We start from the raw sequence: 20,880 nt of genomic DNA on the forward strand, positions 1-20,880 counted from the left end.
CTTATTACGGTATTATTCTTCTTTCCTATTACTACTAATACTACCCTATACCTACAGTGTTGATCCAAAAGAAGGCAAAAACCTCAGGACACCTTCAGTCAATTTGTGTCACAGCGGAAAAATTCCTTCTTGACCCCGAGAAAAGGCGATCAGTCCTAGAACCCTGGATCACACTGTTATTCTACCTACTACTATTACTACTGTTATTTTATTACTTTCTTACTATTATCACTAGTAGTATTACTCAAATTACACTAATACTGATATACTACCTCTAGATTACTACTATCCTGCTATTATTACTTTGGTGGATTTCTACTTACCAGCCGGTATTGCCGTATGATGATATCGGCAGAGAGGTCCCAGCAGGATGGTCCACATGGTGTTCCTCTTTCCTCTCAAATACCTTTTGATGTAATGGCAGATGTTGTTCTGCTTCTTCCTTTATGTTGTAGGATCGATTGTTGTGTCCTCTTCTGTCCTCTTCTGTCCTCTTCTGTCCTCTTCTGTCCTCTTCTGTCCTCTTCTGTCCTCTTCTGTCCTCTTCTGTCCTCTTCTGTCCTCTTCTGTCCTCTTCTGTCCTCTTCTGTCCTCTTCTGTCCTCTTCTGTCCTCTTCTGTCCTCTTCTGTCCTCTTCTGTCCTCTTCTGTCCTCTTCTGTCCTCTTCTGTCCTCTTCTGTCCTCTTCTGTCCTCTTCTGTCCTCTTCTGTCCTCTTCTGTCCTCTTCTGTCCTCTTCTGTCCTCTTCTGTCCTCTTCTGTCCTCTTCTGTCCTCTTCTGTCCTCTTCTGTCCTCTTCTGTCCTCTTCTGTCCTCTTCTGTCCTCTTCTGTCCTCTTCTGTCCTCTTCTGTCCTCTTCTGTCCTCTTCTGTCCTCTTCTGTCCTCTTCTGTCCTCTTCTGTCCTCTTCTGTCCTCTTCTGTCCTCTTCTGTCCTCTTCTGTCCTCTTCTGTCCTCTTCTGTCCTCTTCTGTCCTCTTCTGTCCTCTTCTGTCCTCTTCTGTCCTCTTCTGTCCTCTTCTGTCCTCTTCTGTCCTCTTCTGTCCTCTTCTGTCCTCTTCTGTCCTCTTCTGTCCTCTTCTGTCCTCTTCTGTCCTCTTCTGTCCTCTTCTGTCCTCTTCTGTCCTCTTCTGTCCTCTTCTGTCCTCTTCTGTCCTCTTCTGTCCTCTTCTGTCCTCTTCTGTCCTCTTCTGTCCTCTTCTGTCCTCTTCTGTCCTCTTCTGTCCTCTTCTGTCCTCTTCTGTCCTCTTCTGTCCTCTTCTGTCCTCTTCTGTCCTCTTCTGTCCTCTTCTGTCCTCTTCTGTCCTCTTCTGTCCTCTTCTGTCCTCTTCTGTCCTCTTCTGTCCTCTTCTGTCCTCTTCTGTCCTCTTCTGTCCTCTTCTGTCCTCTTCTGTCCTCTTCTGTCCTCTTCTGTCCTCTTCTGTCCTCTTCTGTCCTCTTCTGTCCTCTTCTGTCCTCTTCTGTCCTCTTCTGTCCTCTTCTGTCCTCTTCTGTCCTCTTCTGTCCTCTTCTGTCCTCTTCTGTCCTCTTCTGTCCTCTTCTGTCCTCTTCTGTCCTCTTCTGTCCTCTTCTGTCCTCTTCTGTCCTCTTCTGTCCTCTTCTGTCCTCTTCTGTCCTCTTCTGTCCTCTTCTGTCCTCTTCTGTCCTCTTCTGTCCTCTTCTGTCCTCTTCTGTCCTCTTCTGTCCTCTTCTGTCCTCTTCTGTCCTCTTCTGTCCTCTTCTGTCCTCTTCTGTCCTCTTCTGTCCTCTTCTGTCCTCTTCTGTCCTCTTCTGTCCTCTTCTGTCCTCTTCTGTCCTCTTCTGTCCTCTTCTGTCCTCTTCTGTCCTCTTCTGTCCTCTTCTGTCCTCTTCTGTCCTCTTCTGTCCTCTTCTGTCCTCTTCTGTCCTCTTCTGTCCTCTTCTGTCCTCTTCTGTCCTCTTCTGTCCTCTTCTGTCCTCTTCTGTCCTCTTCTGTCCTCTTCTGTCCTCTTCTGTCCTCTTCTGTCCTCTTCTGTCCTCTTCTGTCCTCTTCTGTCCTCTTCTGTCCTCTTCTGTCCTCTTCTGTCCTCTTCTGTCCTCTTCTGTCCTCTTCTGTCCTCTTCTGTCCTCTTCTGTCCTCTTCTGTCCTCTTCTGTCCTCTTCTGTCCTCTTCTGTCCTCTTCTGTCCTCTTCTGTCCTCTTCTGTCCTCTTCTGTCCTCTTCTGTCCTCTTCTGTCCTCTTCTGTCCTCTTCTGTCCTCTTCTGTCCTCTTCTGTCCTCTTCTGTCCTCTTCTGTCCTCTTCTGTCCTCTTCTGTCCTCTTCTGTCCTCTTCTGTCCTCTTCTGTCCTCTTCTGTCCTCTTCTGTCCTCTTCTGTCCTCTTCTGTCCTCTTCTGTCCTCTTCTGTCCTCTTCTGTCCTCTTCTGTCCTCTTCTGTCCTCTTCTGTCCTCTTCTGTCCTCTTCTGTCCTCTTCTGTCCTCTTCTGTCCTCTTCTGTCCTCTTCTGTCCTCTTCTGTCCTCTTCTGTCCTCTTCTGTCCTCTTCTGTCCTCTTCTGTCCTCTTCTGTCCTCTTCTGTCCTCTTCTGTCCTCTTCTGTCCTCTTCTGTCCTCTTCTGTCCTCTTCTGTCCTCTTCTGTCCTCTTCTGTCCTCTTCTGTCCTCTTCTGTCCTCTTCTGTCCTCTTCTGTCCTCTTCTGTCCTCTTCTGTCCTCTTCTGTCCTCTTCTGTCCTCTTCTGTCCTCTTCTGTCCTCTTCTGTCCTCTTCTGTCCTCTTCTGTCCTCTTCTGTCCTCTTCTGTCCTCTTCTGTCCTCTTCTGTCCTCTTCTGTCCTCTTCTGTCCTCTTCTGTCCTCTTCTGTCCTCTTCTGTCCTCTTCTGTCCTCTTCTGTCCTCTTCTGTCCTCTTCTGTCCTCTTCTGTCCTCTTCTGTCCTCTTCTGTCCTCTTCTGTCCTCTTCTGTCCTCTTCTGTCCTCTTCTGTCCTCTTCTGTCCTCTTCTGTCCTCTTCTGTCCTCTTCTGTCCTCTTCTGTCCTCTTCTGTCCTCTTCTGTCCTCTTCTGTCCTCTTCTGTCCTCTTCTGTCCTCTTCTGTCCTCTTCTGTCCTCTTCTGTCCTCTTCTGTCCTCTTCTGTCCTCTTCTGTCCTCTTCTGTCCTCTTCTGTCCTCTTCTGTCCTCTTCTGTCCTCTTCTGTCCTCTTCTGTCCTCTTCTGTCCTCTTCTGTCCTCTTCTGTCCTCTTCTGTCCTCTTCTGTCCTCTTCTGTCCTCTTCTGTCCTCTTCTGTCCTCTTCTGTCCTCTTCTGTCCTCTTCTGTCCTCTTCTGTCCTCTTCTGTCCTCTTCTGTCCTCTTCTGTCCTCTTCTGTCCTCTTCTGTCCTCTTCTGTCCTCTTCTGTCCTCTTCTGTCCTCTTCTGTCCTCTTCTGTCCTCTTCTGTCCTCTTCTGTCCTCTTCTGTCCTCTTCTGTCCTCTTCTGTCCTCTTCTGTCCTCTTCTGTCCTCTTCTGTCCTCTTCTGTCCTCTTCTGTCCTCTTCTGTCCTCTTCTGTCCTCTTCTGTCCTCTTCTGTCCTCTTCTGTCCTCTTCTGTCCTCTTCTGTCCTCTTCTGTCCTCTTCTGTCCTCTTCTGTCCTCTTCTGTCCTCTTCTGTCCTCTTCTGTCCTCTTCTGTCCTCTTCTGTCCTCTTCTGTCCTCTTCTCAGGAAACGCAACCCTCAACTGACAGAGCGCCATTACTGACCTCATCCCGCTAAGTAAAAGTGTTTTTCCTGTTTTACACAGAATGCAGACTACCGTGCAGCAACCTATACTCCCGAGGGGCCGCAGCAAACTGGAGTGAATAATGTCCCCCTCTTCCTTTGGATTACGCTTATGCCGTGTTCTCACTGGTGCTATTGGCTTCCATTGGAGATTTAAGCTTTTTGGTATTTTTGATGCTGTATAGTTAGTCACAGTTACCTGAGACGTAATAAATAGCATTAAAGCTGCAGTAATTTTTTTATGTACACTGCTCAAAACATAAAGGGAACACTTAAACAACAGAATATAACTCCAAGTAAATCAAACTTCTCTGAAATCAAACTGTCCACTTAGGAAACAACACTGATTGACGATCAATTTCACATGCTGTTGTCCAAATGGAATAGACAATAGATGGAAATTATTGGCAATTATCAAGACACCCTCAATAAAGGAGTGGTTCTGCAGGTGGGGACCACAGGCCACATCTCAGTACCAATGCTTTCTGGCTGATGCTTTGGTCACTTTTGAATGTTGGTTGTGCTTTCACACTCGTGGTAGCATGAGACGGACTCTACAATCCACAGAAGATGCTCAGGTAGTGCAGCTCATCCAAGATGGCTCATCAGTGAGAGCTGTGGCAACGAGGTTTGCTGTGTCTGTCAGCGTAGTGTTCAGAGGCTGGAGACGCTACCAGGAGACAGGCCAGTACACCAGGAGACATGGAGGGGGGCCGTAGGAGGGCAACAACCCAGCAGCAGGACCGCTACCTCCGCCTTTGTGCAAGGAGGAACAGGAGGAGCACTGCCAGAGCCCTGCAAAATGACCTCCAGCAGGCCACAAATGATCCTCCTTAAGACTGTCAGAAGGAGCTCACTGATAGATTCTCAGTTAGCTAATTTTGCAGCCAGGAATAGACAGTGCAGCACAGATGCTACAGAAGGCAACATTTTTAATGAAACTCAATTACAGAAATCAATTTTAGCCCCAAATACTTGCATTAAAGTAAAAAAAACAAATGACCCCAAATCTGGACAACCGCTTTAACTCCTTACCAACATCTGCCGTACGTGTATGGTATAAGTCAGTAGCGGGTGTATGGAGCAGAGTCAGCTCTCCCCGTACATGGCAGATAATGGCTGTGACAAACAACCAGGACCTGCCTCTAAGAGCTGCGAGTGGAGCGAAGATCTGCCCACCACTGTTAACCTGTTCAGTGCTGCTGTCAATCACTAACAGCAGCATTAACAGTGCACCGGCATTGGGTCGCATCGTTCCATGCGCCCACCGGCGCTCCTGTGACGCGATCACAGGGTGCAGATGGACTGCTATGACATCCGGGGGTCTGCTGAAGCCTCCGTGCCTGTCATCATAAAGCTTCATTTGGGCTGTAAAGAAGACCGTGATTTTGCTATATGGAGCATTACTGTGGTATCGCTGTATATAGCACAAGCAATCAGATAATGTATACAAATGCAGTGAAAATTAAAAAAAATAAAAAAAGTTTAAAATATTAAAACCCCACACGTTCAGCTCACCTCCCACTAAAAATAAAGATAATAAAAATATACACATTTGTGGTATGGTCTCTTTCAGAGAAATACAATCTATCCAAATATAAAAAACAAACGATCAGTGAACACAGAAAAAAATTCAAAAAGACAAAATTACATTTTTTTCGTTCGCCACAATACTACAGAAAATCCTGTAAGAAGCGATGACCATGTCATATGTGTCCCAAAATGTTATCAATAAAGTCCTCTTGCCCTTCAAAAAATAAGCCCCCACACAGCTCCATCAACCCGAAAAACGAAAATGTTACGGGTCTCAGAAAAAATGGTGACACCATCAAAAATAAGTTTTTTTCTTTTGCCAAAACTATTGGAGAAGTTTGGTCTTGCTGTAATCACACTGAGGAGTAGGATCCTATTACCAGGTCATTTTCACCACACTATGTACGCTGTTAAAACCCTTCCCAGAAAAACAGTGTCAGGCTTTTTTTTTCCTCGCACTTTTACTGCACTTGGACTTTTTTCTCCGTTTTCTAGTACTATGTGGTAAATGAATGGTGGGATTTATAAGTACCGCTCGTCCTGCAAAATAACAAGACCTCACACTATGTGGACAGACATGAAAAAGTTATAGCCCTTGGAAAAAGCCAAGGAAAAAACAGAAAAAAAACATCAATTGGTTCTGTTGGGAAGAGGTAAAGCTGAAGAAACGCATGTAACAGCAGAATATGGAGGAAGGTGAGATATCACAGGCTGGTGGATACTACCTGCTCCATCGCTGGCAGAGTAACCCATCCCCATGGTGGCCGCTGAGATCTTCTCTTGTAGAAACGTATCCAAAATCTATAAAACATGGGGAACAGTCAGCAGAGGGTTTGGTGATTGGCTCATATTGGCGATATACCCAGGGGCATTACTGGGCACAGGGAAGATTGGGAATGAATAGGATTGGCTGTTAGATATGTGATCTCTTCAATTAAAGGGGATGTCTAGTTGGAACAAGTTCTCACTGATCTCTGGATAGGTGATGACTCTTAGATCGGTGGGTTTGGCCGCTATGACCCAATCAGCAGAACAGCACTTATAGATAGAAGTGAGCGAAGTGCAAATGTTCAACCGCCGGTCCGTTCATTCTCTATGGGGGGCGCTGTACTCCGCTTTCTCCTGCATAGAGAATGAATGGAGCGGTGGTCCGGGGAGGTACTAGCAGGGATTAGTTGGGTTCCCAGCAGATCTAGAAGTTGTCACTTATCATGTGTTGGGGAATAATGACTTCTCCTCTGATAAATGTGCTGATTCCTGTCAGTTGTGGTCGCTGAGTGCGTGTGATGGGATGTGGCTCCGTCCGTTATATTATATCACGTCTTATACCTATAATCTCGCTGATCGCAGGTGTCTGTCTTCACACTCAGATGAGATGGAACAAACTGACCATATAGAACTTTTTTTTTTTTTCTTCAAATTCAAACCGAGCAATCCTATTGGCCGAGTATGAATGCAGTTACCATGGTGACAGAAGTAGCTGCAGATTTAAAGGGACAAGATACTAATATTGTACTAAAGTGTATTTTATTATATACTTCACATAACTGACTGGGTACACCTTGGTGCTGGTGGGATGCCTTTTTTTTAATCAAACAACATGTTTACTAAGTACCCTATATTATATATATTTCCTATTGCTTTTTACTTACTTATAGCAGGGTATATGTTCATATTGTTTCTATCCTAAGTTTGTCTATTTTCTAATAGACGGTGGCAAACTTCTTCCTCGCCTTTGAAGCACAGCTTTCAATTATTCCTGTCGTAAACAAGGTAAAAAGCTTCGAGCTGAGCACGATCAGACTCCTTCAGTCCCGCAGCAGGTAAATCTGTGAACATCGCCGGCACTCCTGCTGTTCCTAGTACCGATCCCTCTGAGCGGCTGTGCAGTAATGAAGGCTGGATTCACCCCAAACTTGCTCGTCTTTTTTTTCGATTTCCAGTTCTGGTAATTAGTTATACACATGTGTATATCCAGTGGTCAACTCAAAACCTATGTATGGAAAATCAATTGTTTGCTGTATGCATCTCATTTGTAGGATGCACACTATTCATTTCAATATGGAGCGGAGCAGGAGGAGACTTTCATTACTGTTCCCTTTACTTCCTCCCTGCTGATAGGAAATGCCATGCTGTTTGCTTGTGTCCTGTGATTACAGCAGCCTGCAACAGTTTTCAAGTGTGCACTCCCCGGCTCAGGCATCAAGCAGTAAATGATAACATTAAAACGCTGCTACCCCTTTGTTAGTCACTTTTTTATCTTCTTCCCCTTCTACGAATGCTATAGTCCGTTATTCTAGAACTGCTCTGAAAATGGTTCTCTCTGGAGTGTTGGGATTTGGGTTTAGGGTGGGTTATGGGAATTGAAGTTCAGATACTTTGTTCATATTTTTACTATGGAATTACTATGTCATGTATGTTATTTGAAACATGGAATATTTGTAGTTTGAGTTTTTCAATAAAAATTATTTGATTAAAAAATTATGAAATTAAAATTCCTCTGTTCTTGAGAAAGCATAGGATTTTTACTAAGAGGTAAATTGCACGTTCCTTGTTTTCCAGGCGCTTTACATTTTTGCTAGTTTTGTACGATTACACAATCCCTTTTATAGGCCAGTGCCAGTTGTACATCTCTCCCTAAACTCTTGTTCACACTATATTTTAAGCCAGTTTTCTTATATGGTTTCTAGATGTTGTCCAGCTTTGATAAATAATTAGTATTTATACTTTTGCTTTTAGATAGACTTGAAGAAAGCAGATCTGGAAAGGGTGGAGAAACAAATTGAGAAGATGTTTGACGTTCCCGCTAGTGACTGTATCCGGGTACGATGCGCTCCAGATCAAAATCATTCCTGTAGGCAAATTTAACTCCGCTGTCTGTACCTTGTCTTTTTATTTTTTTCTACAAAATGTGGCTGGAAAAGGGGCAATGTAGCGAGGAATTGACATCAATTTTTGGTGTTAAAAAAAAGCAAAAAACTTTTGTGACGCATAATTTTTGCGCAAAAATGTGCAGCTTCCTATTTTACAGCACTCTTGCAACTTTTAGAAATTGGGCTTGGTAAGCCACACAGGTCTAAGAACGACGGGTGACGTTAAAAGTGGATAAAGATACACAGTGGCTCAGTGGTTAGCATTGTTGTTTTGCAGCACTGGGATCCTGGGTTCAAATCCCACCAAGGACGACATCTGCAAGAAGTTTGTATGTTCTCCCTGCGTTTGCGTGGGTTTCCTCCGGGTTCTCCGGTTTTCTCCCACACTCCAAAGACATACTGATAGGGAATGTAGATTGTGAGCCCCGATGGGGGCAGTGATGATAATGTCTGTAAAGTGCTGTGAAATTAATGGCGCTTTATAAGTGAGTAAAATAAATAAAGATAGATGGAAGTGCTACATAAACATTTATCAAACATTGTGCAACACTTTGATACATTTGGCACAAATAATGGTAACACAACCACAAGCAAAACTGACCTGAGAAAGTCCCTTTATGATACATTTTTCAGAAAGAATTTGAAAGATTTAAAGCGTTAGAAATGAAGAAGATTATCCAATATCACAGAAAAAGGAAAAGTCTCCAGATGTCTTTATGCCGGATGCCGGTCTGTGTCCATACCTAAAGAAGAGCTGCCAAAAGAATGGGAAAGGAATCCTTTAGTAAACATAAATATCCATTGGGGTTTTAGGTGTTAAAAAAATGATCATATGAAAGATTTTGTGATCTGCGGTTACATGATTGTAATAACAACATTAAAGCCCCATTCAGATGTACAGGTTTTATCCCTGAGAAACTGAGCAGAACGATATATAGGTTTGTGGGAGAAGATTCAGTATAAATTGTAATTTATTCATTAGATTTGAGAGTCCTCAGTGGTTGATACCTTTAATGGCTAACTGAAAAGATGGTAACAAATTGCAAGCTTTCCAGACTACTCAGGCTTCTTCATCAGGCAGACCTGAGACCTGAGTAGTCTGGAAAGCTTGCAATTTGTTACCTTTTAATGGCTAACGGAAAAGATGGTATCAACCACTGAGGACTCTCAAATCTAAATACTCTTCTATCTACTGGCTAATACGGTACAAAGATAGATGTTTTTCCTGTATCAATTTATTCAGTGGAATCCTGCTGTTTGTACAGATGAGTCCAGTGGGCGGTCCTACTAGTGATTGACAGCTATCTTTGCCTGCATGGTCATACAAGGAACTGTCAATCACTTAGTAGGACCGCCCACTGGACTAGTGTACAAACGGCAGGACTTTTCACTGCATAAAATGCCAGTTTTGCTGACTCTCTTCCCACAGATATGTCTATCAGTCTGATCAACTTCTCTGCTCTACAACACCCCCCTACAGATCTTATACCATTTCAGCATGACAGGTTCCTTTAATCACCTGCAGATGACATAAGTAGCCATGTTCTGTGTGGCTTACGGAGGGGCTTGATTGCTTGTCAGCTTCAAACAGGTTTCATTTCTTCTGATTCGTTGTAGCCGAGTTCTAAACTGTATTAAGAAATTCATTTCTCTGTTTATTTCTATTAGATGTCGGGGAAGCTTGGAACAAATGTGGAAAGTGTTCTTCAAGAAGTTGTCAGGAGGCTTCCACCGTGAGTACGGACTAATGCGGCTCTATCCATTTTCTCTTTATTAAAGGGAACCTGTCACCTTGGAAAATGCTATGTACCTGCAGGTATAGGGTTAATCTGCAGATAAATATTGTTACAATGCTGCCCGGCCGCCTTATTGATAGTGTAGGTACCAGGAGAAAATTAACTTCTTTCCTCCCTGCAGCCGCCGGCCTTCACTGATCGTTGTGCACGGAGCGGCTACAGTCTTGGATCACAGCACCGCTCGCTATATCAGGGGCGACGGCTGTAAACCCGGCCCAGATTTTGATGGACAGCTTGCTCTGCACAGATGCGCTGCAGAACCACTTAGAATCTGAGTGAAGGAGTAGTATGTTCACAGATAGAGAATATGGCTCATCCACGTGCAGATCTGCTCCACGTCCGATTACATATTTGTGGGAGAAACCCTAGTGGCAGCCTCATATTTCTGACATGGATCCTCTAGCACTATTTGTGAAACTGCGGCTCCCAGCATAACTTGATGAGAGACCGTCAGTCTGCTGGGACCTGTAGTTTCACTACAGCAGGAGTGTCACAAGCTGCGGACCTCTGCTCACTCCAGCACTGGTCGGCATTTTCAGCACGTGAACGTACGCTATGCTTTCTGGAGACACAAGGGTGTAGATAATTTTATCAAACCCTTGACTGTAAATTTGCTGAACCCTAAGTGGATTATATTGTTCCCACAGTTTCAGTTTTGGACCATTTAAGGGGAATTTAAAGGGTTCTGGCCATTGATTTTCCTTAAAGGGGATCAGTATCCCTGTATGTCTTTGTATATACTTGATAAAGACCTATAACAGGTCGAAACGTTATGTGATGGCGGAATAAACTTTGTCTTTTGGAATTCATCACTCTGGACTGAACGCTGTTTACTTACCTTTTATCCCCCTTAACCGGTTCCCGACCGCCCACTGTAGATAAACGTCGGCGCTTGCTGGGCTCTGTGCAGCGCCGACGTTTAAAAACGGTGGGTGGTCTCGCAGCGCTCAGGACCCCCAGGGTCCTGCAAGCGCTGCGATTCCGGTGCAGAGCGTTAGCTCTGACAGGGGACATCATCGGGACCTGATTGGATCAGGTCCCAGTGATGTTAACCCTTTGCTATGTTCTATATGCCGCGATCTATAGTGATCGCGGCATATAGAAGATAGAAGGAGGAGAGAGGGTCGTCTTACTTACCTTTCTGAAGACCCCTGATACCTTCCAGGACCTGGGGTTGCTATGGCAGCTGGAGGTCACATGACCGCCTCCAGATCTGCCATATATGGTGTCCTGCCTGACTCAGCCTGCAGCTGAAGCCAGGCAGGAGACTGATTGTGAAACAGTCAGCGAAAATCTCATGTAATGTAATACATGTCTATTACATTACATGAGATCAGTGATCAGAAAAATAAAAATTAATGTCCCATACAGGGACTAAGTAAAAATCTAAAAAAAAGTTTAAAAAAAGTTTTTAAACTGTTAAAAAAAAATCACAAAATAAATAAAAATAAATAAATAAAATATTAAACCAATAAATCCGTATATTTTTACAAAACCAAAAAAAGTACACATATTTGGTATCGCCACGTCCGAAACAACCCGAGCTATAAAACTGTCACACTAATTAACTCCTTCTGTGCACACCGTAATAAAAATAAATAAAAAACGGAGCAAAAAAATATGCTTTTTCATCATATCGCCAAACAAAAAGTGGAAAAAAATGCGATCAAAAACAAAATAGAAATAAAAATGGTACCGTTGAAAACGTCATCTTGTTTCGCAAAAAAAAAGCCGCCATACAGCTCCATCAGCCGAAAAATAAAAAAGTTATAGTGCTCAGAATAAAGCAATGCAAAAAAATATTTTTTTCTATAAAATTGTTTTATTGTGTAAAAGCGCCAAAACATAAAAAAAAATACAGTAAGTGTAGTATCGCTGTAAACATACTGACCCGAAGAATAACGCTGCCTGATCACTTTTACCACACGCTGAACGGCATAAAAAAAACCCTCAAAAAACAATTCCTGAATTGTTTGTTTTTGTTAATTTTACCTCCCAAAAAACGGAATGTCACGTACCCAAAAATGGTGCCAATAAAAATGTCAACTTGTCCCGCAAAAAAGAAGCCATCACATGACTCTGTCGGCCGAAATATGGAAAAATTATAGCTCTCAAAATATGCCGATGCAAAAAGTAGATTTTACAAAAAAAAGCGTCTTTTAGTATGTGACAGCTGTCACTCATAAAAACCCGATATAAATCTGGTATCTCTGTAATCGCACCGACCCGAAGAATAAAGTAATCTAATCAGTTATATCACACTAGGAACGGCGTAAAAAATAAATAAAACCAATTCTTCACCTGCTACTGATTTGTTTATTATGTCTCCCAAAGATCGCAGTAAGACTCTGCTCACATTTATCCTGCGCTCTGCGCTGAGCACTTACACCAGAGTTTCTGTGTAAATCTCTGAAATATGTGATTCAGCCGGAACCCATGATGGAAGATTCCCTGTAATGAGGCAGATATAGGCCACTGTGGATGCCATCTGGCCTGTGATCCCACGGTGTCATTTGTTTTAGGCGTGCATAAAAGTGCGGTTGGCCACAGTTTTGTGCACTTCTGAGAAAAAGGACACCGCTAAACAGAGGCCAGACGGAGTCCAGAGTAACTCTGCTGCCTCATTACAGTGAATGGATCCCGCAGGGGTTTCATCTGAATTACATCACTTGGAAATTTAGATGGAAACCCCAATGTAAGTGCTCAGCCTAGAGCGCCGGATAAATGTTACGTAAAATGTTCCCAATAAAAGCTTCAACTCAGTCCTCAAAAAAAGCTAGTCCCCACTCAGGTCCTTCATCTGTTAAAAATATAAGGGACTTCCAAGTTACTGGTAGCAGAAAGGCTCTGGAAAAGCAAAATGGCTCTTGCCCCCCAAAAGAAATTCAGAAAACTTTGTGCTCCCAAATCTAAATGCCTATTCTACAATAATTTGTTCTCCAATTGTCAAATAGCACTCCGTCCCCCCCAGATCTCGCCGTATGGCTGAGCGGTACGATACAGCCACATATGGGGTATTGCCACTTTTAGAAGAAATTGTGTGACACATTTCGGCACCATTTTTACCCATTGCCCTGTGTGAAAATGTAAAATCTGAGGGTAAAACATTTTTTTGTGGTAAAAATATAATTATGCTTTTTTCACTGCCCAATGGTATAAATTTAAAAATTAAAAAATACTCACTACTTCCCTAGATGAATTCCTTAAGAGGTGTAGTTTACAAAATGGGGTCACTTGTGGGGGTTTCTGCTGTTTTGGCATGTCAGCGATTCTTCAAATGTGACATGGTGTCTGCTGCCTATCCCAGCCAACATAGCGCTCCTTTCTCTTCCGAACCCTGCCGTACACCAAAGCAGTGGTTTTCCCCCACTTATGGGGTATCAGCGTACTCAGGAGAAATTGTACAACAAATTTCATGGTGCAATTTATCCTGTTACCCTTATGATAATACAAAATTAGGGAATGAAAAACATTTTTTGTGGGAAAAATGTGAAAATTTTATTTTTACGGCTCAATATTATAAACTTCTGTGAAGCAGCTGGGGGTGCAAGATGCTCACCACACATCTAGATAAGTTCCCTAAGGGGTCTAGTTTCCGAAATGGTGGCACTTGTGGGGGGTTTCCACTGTTTAGGCACATTAGGGGCTCCCCAAATGCGACATGGCGTCTGCTAATTATTCAAACAAATTTTACATTCAAAAAGTCAAATGGCGCTCCTTCCCTTTCAAACCCTGCCATGCGCCCAAACAGTGGTTTGCCTCCACATATGGGGTATCGGCGTGTTCAGGAGAAATTGCACAACAAATTTCATGGTGCAATTTATCCTATTACCCTTATGATAATGCAAAATTAAGGGATGAAAAACGGTTTTGTGGGAAAAATGTGAAAATTTTATTTTTACAGCTCAATATTATAAACTTCTGTGAAGCACCTTGGGGTTCAAGGTGCTCACCACACATCTAGATAAGTGCCCTACGGGGTCTAGTTTCCAAAATGGTGTCACTTGTGGGGGGTTTCCACTGTTTAGGCACATCAGGGGCTCTCCAAATGCAACATGGCGTCTGCTAATTATTCAGACAAATTTTACATTCAAAAAGTCAAATGGCGCTCCTTCCCTTTCAAACCCTACCGTGCGCCCAAACAGTGGTTTGCCTCCACATATGGGGTATCAGCACGCTCAAGAGAAATTGCACAAAAAAATTTGGGGTCCATTTTTCCTGTTACTCCTGTGAAAATAAAAAAAATTGGGTCTAAAGTAACATTTTTGTGAAAAAAGTTAAATGTTAATTTTTTTCTTCCACATTCCAAAAATTCCTGTGAAGCACCTGAAGGGTTAATAAAGTTCTTGAATGTGGTTTTGAGCACCTTGAGGGGTGCAGCTTTTAGAATGGTGTCACTTTTGGGTATTTTCTGTCATAAAGACCCCTCAAAGTGACTTCAAATATGATGTGGTCCCTAAAAAATGTTTTTGTAAATTTTGTTGGAAAAATGAGAAATCGCTGGTCAACTTTTAACCCTTATAGCTCCCTAATAAAAAAAAATTTTGGTTCCAGAATTGTGCTGATGTAAAGTAGACATGTGGGAAATGTTATTTATTAACTATTTTGTGTGACATATCTCTCTGATTTAAGGGCATGAAAATTCAAAGTTTGAAAATTGCAAAATTTTCAAAATTTTCGCCAAATTTCCGATTTTTTCACAAATAAACGCAAGTTATATCGAAGAAATTTTACCACTATCATGAAGTACAATATGTCATGAAAAAACTCTCTCAGAATCAGGGGAATACGTTGAAGCGTTCCAGAGTAATTACTTCATAAAGTGACAGTGGTCAGAATTGAAAAAATTGACCCGGTCACGAAGGCAAAAACAGGCTCTGGTGCGAAGTGGTTAACAGGATGTCTTATTTTTGTGTTTTAGTCCCAAGATTGAAAAGGGCAGCCCTCTTAAAGCCCTGCTGTTTGACTCAACGTTTGATCACTACAGAGGCATCGTAGCCAACATCGCACTGTGTGGAGGTGACGTGTGTAAAGGCAATAAAATAGTGTCTGCTCACTCTGGCAAGTGCTATGAAGTCAATGAGGTTGGCTTGGCATACTGACCCCAGAGGAAGTGCCAGCCGAAAAACTAATTTTTTTTTTAATAATTTTATTAGCCTTTCCCTCTGTCTTCACCAATCAGCCCTCTGAATTAATGATCAGATCAAAGACCTAGACAGGGATAGGAGGGGGCTGGAGACAGCACAGCTAGGGGGAAGCCACCCATGACCGGGGTTGGCCTGGAGGTTTCACCCCCCCCGTTTTGAATAAGGCTTTCTTGGGGATTGGATAAGGGGAAGTTGGGGGCGGGTAGTGGGAGAGGTGCATATGACGCACCCCTGGGCCTGTGTCGCGCTGCGTTGCGCACGCGGGAGCTTACCCGGAGCCGGATCTGTTGAGGGTTGTAGTCTCGTGGCGGTGATCCGGTCCGTGCCCAGGGAGTCAGACTAAGTGGCGCTGTATTAGCAGTAGATGTTGGATGACTACGCCACCCGTTGAGTACAGCTAAGGAGCTGCTGCTGCAGGGCAGACCGCTGAGGCCGGTGGTAGGATTGTGCAGCGTGATAGTATAACCCCCAACGGGAGGGGTATGGCCTCAGGGCAGCCGACGTGGATGATGGGGGTAGCAGGAACCACTCGGAGACGGTACTGTGTAGTTCAGGGTCTTTACTGGTGACAAAGATAGACCCTCCCGGAGTACTGGCTAGCGATTGGGGCCTGGTCAGTCCTTGAGCAGATGGGATCTCCCCTGGCCAGGCGGAGTTGTAGGCCTCCCAAACTAACGATACTCTTCTGGCTACCTTGCTAGAGGCGGGTATAAGTAGCCCACGTCCCTGAGTGTACCGTGTGGTGCTCACCCGTATGGCCGGTGACTCGGGGCCTTCGGGTTTCTGGGCCAGAGGACCTGCAATCCCCTGCCGGTCGGTTTCTGCTGCTGGATAGGAGTTAGTCCCCACAGCCTCGGACTCCGGGTCCGGTGATAACTTCTCAGTCAGGGCGAGCTCTGCAGCTGCCAGCCCCTGACTCCTTGTAACACTGCTCCCACAGAGCTCCTGTTGTTTCTTCCTATATTTGCTTCTTTTCTCTGCTTCTTCTCTACTCACTCACCCTGCCTCAGCCCTAGGTTTATATAGGGGAAGTTCTTCCCCTCCCAGGACTGGGCAGGAGGTGTGGCATGCATAGGATCCCTGACCAAGAGACCTCCCACCTGCTCTCAGACATAACATTGCTGTTACTGTGGAAAACCAGACCCCTGGGGTGCCACACATATATAGGGAAAAGTGCGGGAAAACCGCCATTACCTGAAGAGCAGCAGACTGATTACCAGAGATGGCGTCCATCGAATCCCTGGTGGGCCAACTCAGAGATCTCGCCAGGTCACGGAGAGGAGGATGGCTGGAGGCCCAGCTTTCTGCCTTGCTGGGAGCAGCTGAAAATATGGAGGTGCCGTCCGGAGCTGTGCGAAGGAGCAGGAGGACCCCGCCCCTGGAGAGACTGTCACCGGAGGGATCAACGCGCAACAGGCGCAGGCTCCGGAGCCCCTCCGGGTACCCTGCGGGAGGAGAGCAAGACGGTGCGGTCCCTGCCCGCCGCGCTCGTCCTGGCAGGAATCCATCTAGCCGGCCTTTTGGCGCTGCACGACGAGGAGCGCGGCCCGCACCGGAAGTCAGGGCCGCACCAGAAATGACGTCCGCACCGGAAGTGACGTCCGCACCGAATGTGCACTCCCCGGGAACAGCGTCGCTGGAGCCGGGGTTCAGGGCCCCGGCCGAGCGGCGATCGCGCACTGCAGCTGGGCCGCACAGGCCAGCTGCTACCAGCGGTGGGGGACAGAACGAGAAGAGAGGGCCCAGGAGGATCGGGGGAACAGAGCAAAAAACGGCAGGCGCCACTGGCGATGCTCCTATCGGGGCGCCTGCTGGGAGGACCACGACGACACCAGGAAGGCAAGCATCTGCGGGCAGGCAGCAGTCCAGGGATCCACTGCTGCCTGGCTCACATGGAAGATGTGGAAGGGAAGGAGCGGCGGGCGGCGACACCGTGCTGCCTGGCAGCGTCCATTCTGGCAGCACGGACCAGGCCCGTGTGTCTGGGTCTGGTAGCCGGAGGAGGCCCAGAGCTGCGTCCAGGAGCATAAGACGGTCCGGCGGGAGGCGAGCGTCGAGGAGAAGACAGTCTGCAGCATCTGTGACCGTTAAGGTCCCCCCTGGTGACGTGGAGGCCAGGGGCGCGGGCCTTGAGCGACGAACGGACACTGAAGGATCCTATTCCAGCGGTGATCGTGACGGAAGTGGTGATCGTCAGGACTCAGGAATTCTGTCTGGCGGGGACACAGCACCTGCGCAGCTGTGTGAGTATAGTTCTATGTCTCGTTTGGCGCCCGCAGGGGCTGTTTTGCAAGGGGTGTAGTGGTCAGTTTGCAGGTCCAGAGGGGAGGAGCTTAGGCGGTCCCGGGGGTGCAGAGGTATCGGGGATTAGGGATATCTTACATAGCATGTCTCAGATTTTGCTTAGAATGGAGAGCGGGGCAGCGGGTGGGTAAAGGGCATCCCCCGTAGGAGCCTGGTTACCAGGCCAGGAGGTGTTGCTGCAACCCAGTTGCGTTACGGTAGGGTCTGCGGCGGGCACTGAGGTAGCGTCTACGGGCGTTTCGGTATCGGTTCAAACGGAAAACGACAAGGGCGATACGGTAAAGCTGGATGATAGGGCAAAGGGTGAGGTGTATGTGTGCTTCGAGGGGCCACTGGGGGCACATTTAAAAAAAGAGGTGAAGGAGAAAATTTGGCGTGATGAATACGTCAAAATTTTCTCCCTCCTTCCCTTGGAGAAATTGGAGAAATTTAATTTAGACAAGGGGAGGAAGGATGATAGCAAAAAGGAGGAGGAGGAGAAGCGCAGGTGGCGCTTGATTCCCTCAGACTTTTGCAAATTGGCTTCAACCATTTGCTATATTGGCTGGTGTCATTGGGGAAAAGTTTCCAGAAAATTGCTCGGGTTTATTCTGTTACTTAGACGCGATTGGGGAAGCGCATCGTACTTACGGGGGACAAACATGGCTGAGGTACGACGAGGCAGAGGAAGGCGGTGCGGCCTGAGATTAAGTGGGACCAGAAGGATATTGGCCTTTGGTTAAAAGTGATGGCCCCTGCTAGATACAGGCAGTCCTTTCACGGGAGCGGAGGAAGCGGGAGTCAATCGTCGGGAACGGGTGGAGGTAGTCAGGGAGCACAGGGAGGAAAAGAGAAGTTGGGAACGTGCTGGCAATTTAATGATGGCCAGTGCAAATATGGGAACGACTGTAAGTTCAAGCACGTTTGTTCTCATTGTAACGGGAGCTCCCATGGGGCAGCAAAATGCTTCAAAAAAGGAAAAGGAAGGATGTCTGTGGGTACCGGTCAAGGGGGTGACTCCAGTGAATCTGCTAGGGATGGCCCCCTTTCTAAGTAGATATCGAAGGCCAGGATTATTAATGATGGTTTTTTGGAAGGTTTCAGGATCTCGCCTCCTGGCCACACGGTTCCTTTCTCTGTTAATAATTTGAGGTCTGCTTTGTTGCATCCAGAGGTTGTCGGTGTTAAGTTGGCGAAGGAGGTGGAGTTAGGTCGTATGGCGGGGCCTTTTGGGGTAGTGCCTAAGAAGGAGCCGAATAAATTTCGCCTGATCCAACATTTGTCGTACCCGAAAGGTTGTTCGGTCAATGACGGTATAGCGCCGGAATTATGTTCGGTTGAATACACATCATTTGATGCGGCTGTGTCATGGGTTCGTAGGTATGGGCCTGGGTCATTGTTAGCAAAAACTGACATTGAATCAGCTTTTAGGTTACTCCCGGTTCACCCGGCTAGCATTCCACTGTTGGGTTGTTTTTGGAACAAAGGTTATTACCTGGATAGGTGTTTGCCTATGGGTTGTTCTGTTTCATGTTCCTTGTTTGAAACTTTCAGTACTTTTCTGGAATGGGTGGTCAGGAACGTTGCAGGCGTGCAGTCCGTTATCCACTACCTGGATGACTTTTTGTTCATAAATCCCCCAGATTCGTTTGTCTGTGGTTATTTGTTAGCAGCCATGGTGCGGGTTGCTGAACGTTTTGGGGTCCCTTTGGCCAAAGAAAAAACTGAAGGTCCTTGTACTGTATTGAGTTTTTTAGGAATATTGATCGCATGGAGTGTCGACTGCCCGAGCATAAATTGTTGTTACTCAGGCAGGAGGTCGTTCGAATTGGTAAACTGCGTAAGGTGACATTGAAGGAGCCCCATTCGCTGCTAGGGAGATTGAACTTTGCTTGTAGGATCATGCCTATGGGCAGAATATTTTGTCGCAGGTTGTCAAGGGCAACTGCGGAAGTGCGGGCATCGCATCACTTTATTCATTTGAATAGAGAGCACAGAGAGGATTTGTTGGTGTGGAAGCGTTTTTTGGACAATTACAACAGCAGGTCGTTGATTCAGCAGGAGTTTTTGAACAGCTTTGATTGCGAGATTTACACGGACGCGGCAGGCGGTGCTGGCTATGGAGCTTTTTGTAAGGGAAAGTGGAGCGTGGGAAAATGGCCCGATTCATGGAAAGATAAGGGTCTTACAAAGAATCTCGCTCTGTTGGAATTATTCCCAATTGTAGTTGCCGTCTCGATTTGGGGTGAGTTCTTTTTGAATCGGAGAGTCAGGTTTTACTGCGATAACATGGGAGTGGTGACGGTGATTAACAGCTTGTCGGCTTTATCTCCTCCGGTTATTAAGCTGGTCAGGGAACTGGTACTATGGTGTTTGGAGTTGAATGCGTTGATTTCGGCTGTGCATGTGCCAGGTGTCCAAAATTCTATAGCGGATGCTTTGTCTCGTTTCCAGTGGGAGCGTTTCCGTGCTCTGGCACCGGAGGCAGAGGTCGCAGGAGTGGAATGCCCTTCGCAGTTGTGGCAGCTGATTACGGACGAGCCGGAAGATTGATCCAGGAGTCAGTGGCGAGTTCAACCTGGTCTGCTTACGAGGCATCGTGGCGAGTATGGCAAAGCTGGGTGTCGCATTGGGGGGCAATAGAGAGTGACGAGGATAGGACGTTGGCGGTCTTGTTTTTGATTGGTAAGGCTGCGGACTTAGGGTGGTCGCCATCTAGAATTAGTAAATTTGTTGCTGGCCTCGCATTTGGTTTCAAGTTACAGGGTTTGACTGATGTTACTAAATCCTTTTTGGTCAAGCAGGCACTTAGAGGTATTCAAAAGGGTAGCAAGAGTGTGGATAAGCGTAGGCCAGTCACGTTTAGTATGTTGAAAAGGTTAGGTCTGGTTTTGGAAAGGATTTGTTGTTCTGCTTTTGAGGCGGCTCTGTTTAAGTTAGCTTTTTCTTTAGCTTTTTTCGGGGCAATGAGAGTAGGCGAGTTGGTCGCCCCCAGCAGGAATAGGGAGGGAGGTTTATTAGCCGAAGACATGAGTTGCTGGGCCTGGGGTATCTATTTTTGGATTAGACGCTCAAAAACTGAACAATTGGGTAGAGGTAAGCGCGTCGTTTTGGGTAGAGTGGACGGGGCACTGATGTGTCCAAGAAGGTGCTTGGAGGTTTATTGGCAAGTGTGGTCGGGTAGATCCGGCCCACTGTTACGTCATTGCGACGGGTCATTTCTTTCCCGTTTCCAATTTATAGCGGTCCTAAAAAAGGGGGTGCAGGAGTTGGGCCTTAGCCCAGGGGTTTATGGTTCGCATTCCTTTAGGATTGGCGCAGCGTCTGAGGCTGATAGGCGCGGTTTGGGGGCGGAGGTGATAAAGCGGATTGGAAGATGGAGTTCGGACCATTATTTGATGTATGTTCGTCGTTAAATACCCAGGACCTTGTTTCATTTGTGAGTTGTTTGGATAGTTGTTGAATATGCTTGTTTATTATTCTTTTAGGTGGTGTTCCCTCGTTAGCTTGGATTTTCGGACATTCGTATGTGCATTGGGGGGCGCTGCGT

The 20,880-nt window shown here is 45.9% G+C and overlaps 1 protein-coding gene across 1 annotated transcript in view; it reads left to right on the forward strand.

Moving 5' to 3' along the window:
* Nucleotides 1-20,880, forward strand: part of LOC141219424 (ragulator complex protein LAMTOR3-like) — a 45,816-nt gene that overhangs the window by 8,356 nt on the left and 16,580 nt on the right. Inside the window, exon 2 of the mRNA XM_073666138.1 lies at nt 9,773-9,837. Coding sequence (XP_073522239.1) covers nt 9,773-9,837 — 65 coding nt within the window. The remainder of the gene's footprint in view (nt 1-9,772; nt 9,838-20,880) is intronic.

Source organism: Phyllobates terribilis, unplaced genomic scaffold, assembly GCF_046119375.1.
Source record: "Phyllobates terribilis strain yellow unplaced genomic scaffold, ASM4611937v1 Scaffold_272__1_contigs__length_2551015, whole genome shotgun sequence".
Taxonomy (NCBI): Eukaryota; Metazoa; Chordata; class Amphibia; order Anura; family Dendrobatidae; genus Phyllobates; species Phyllobates terribilis.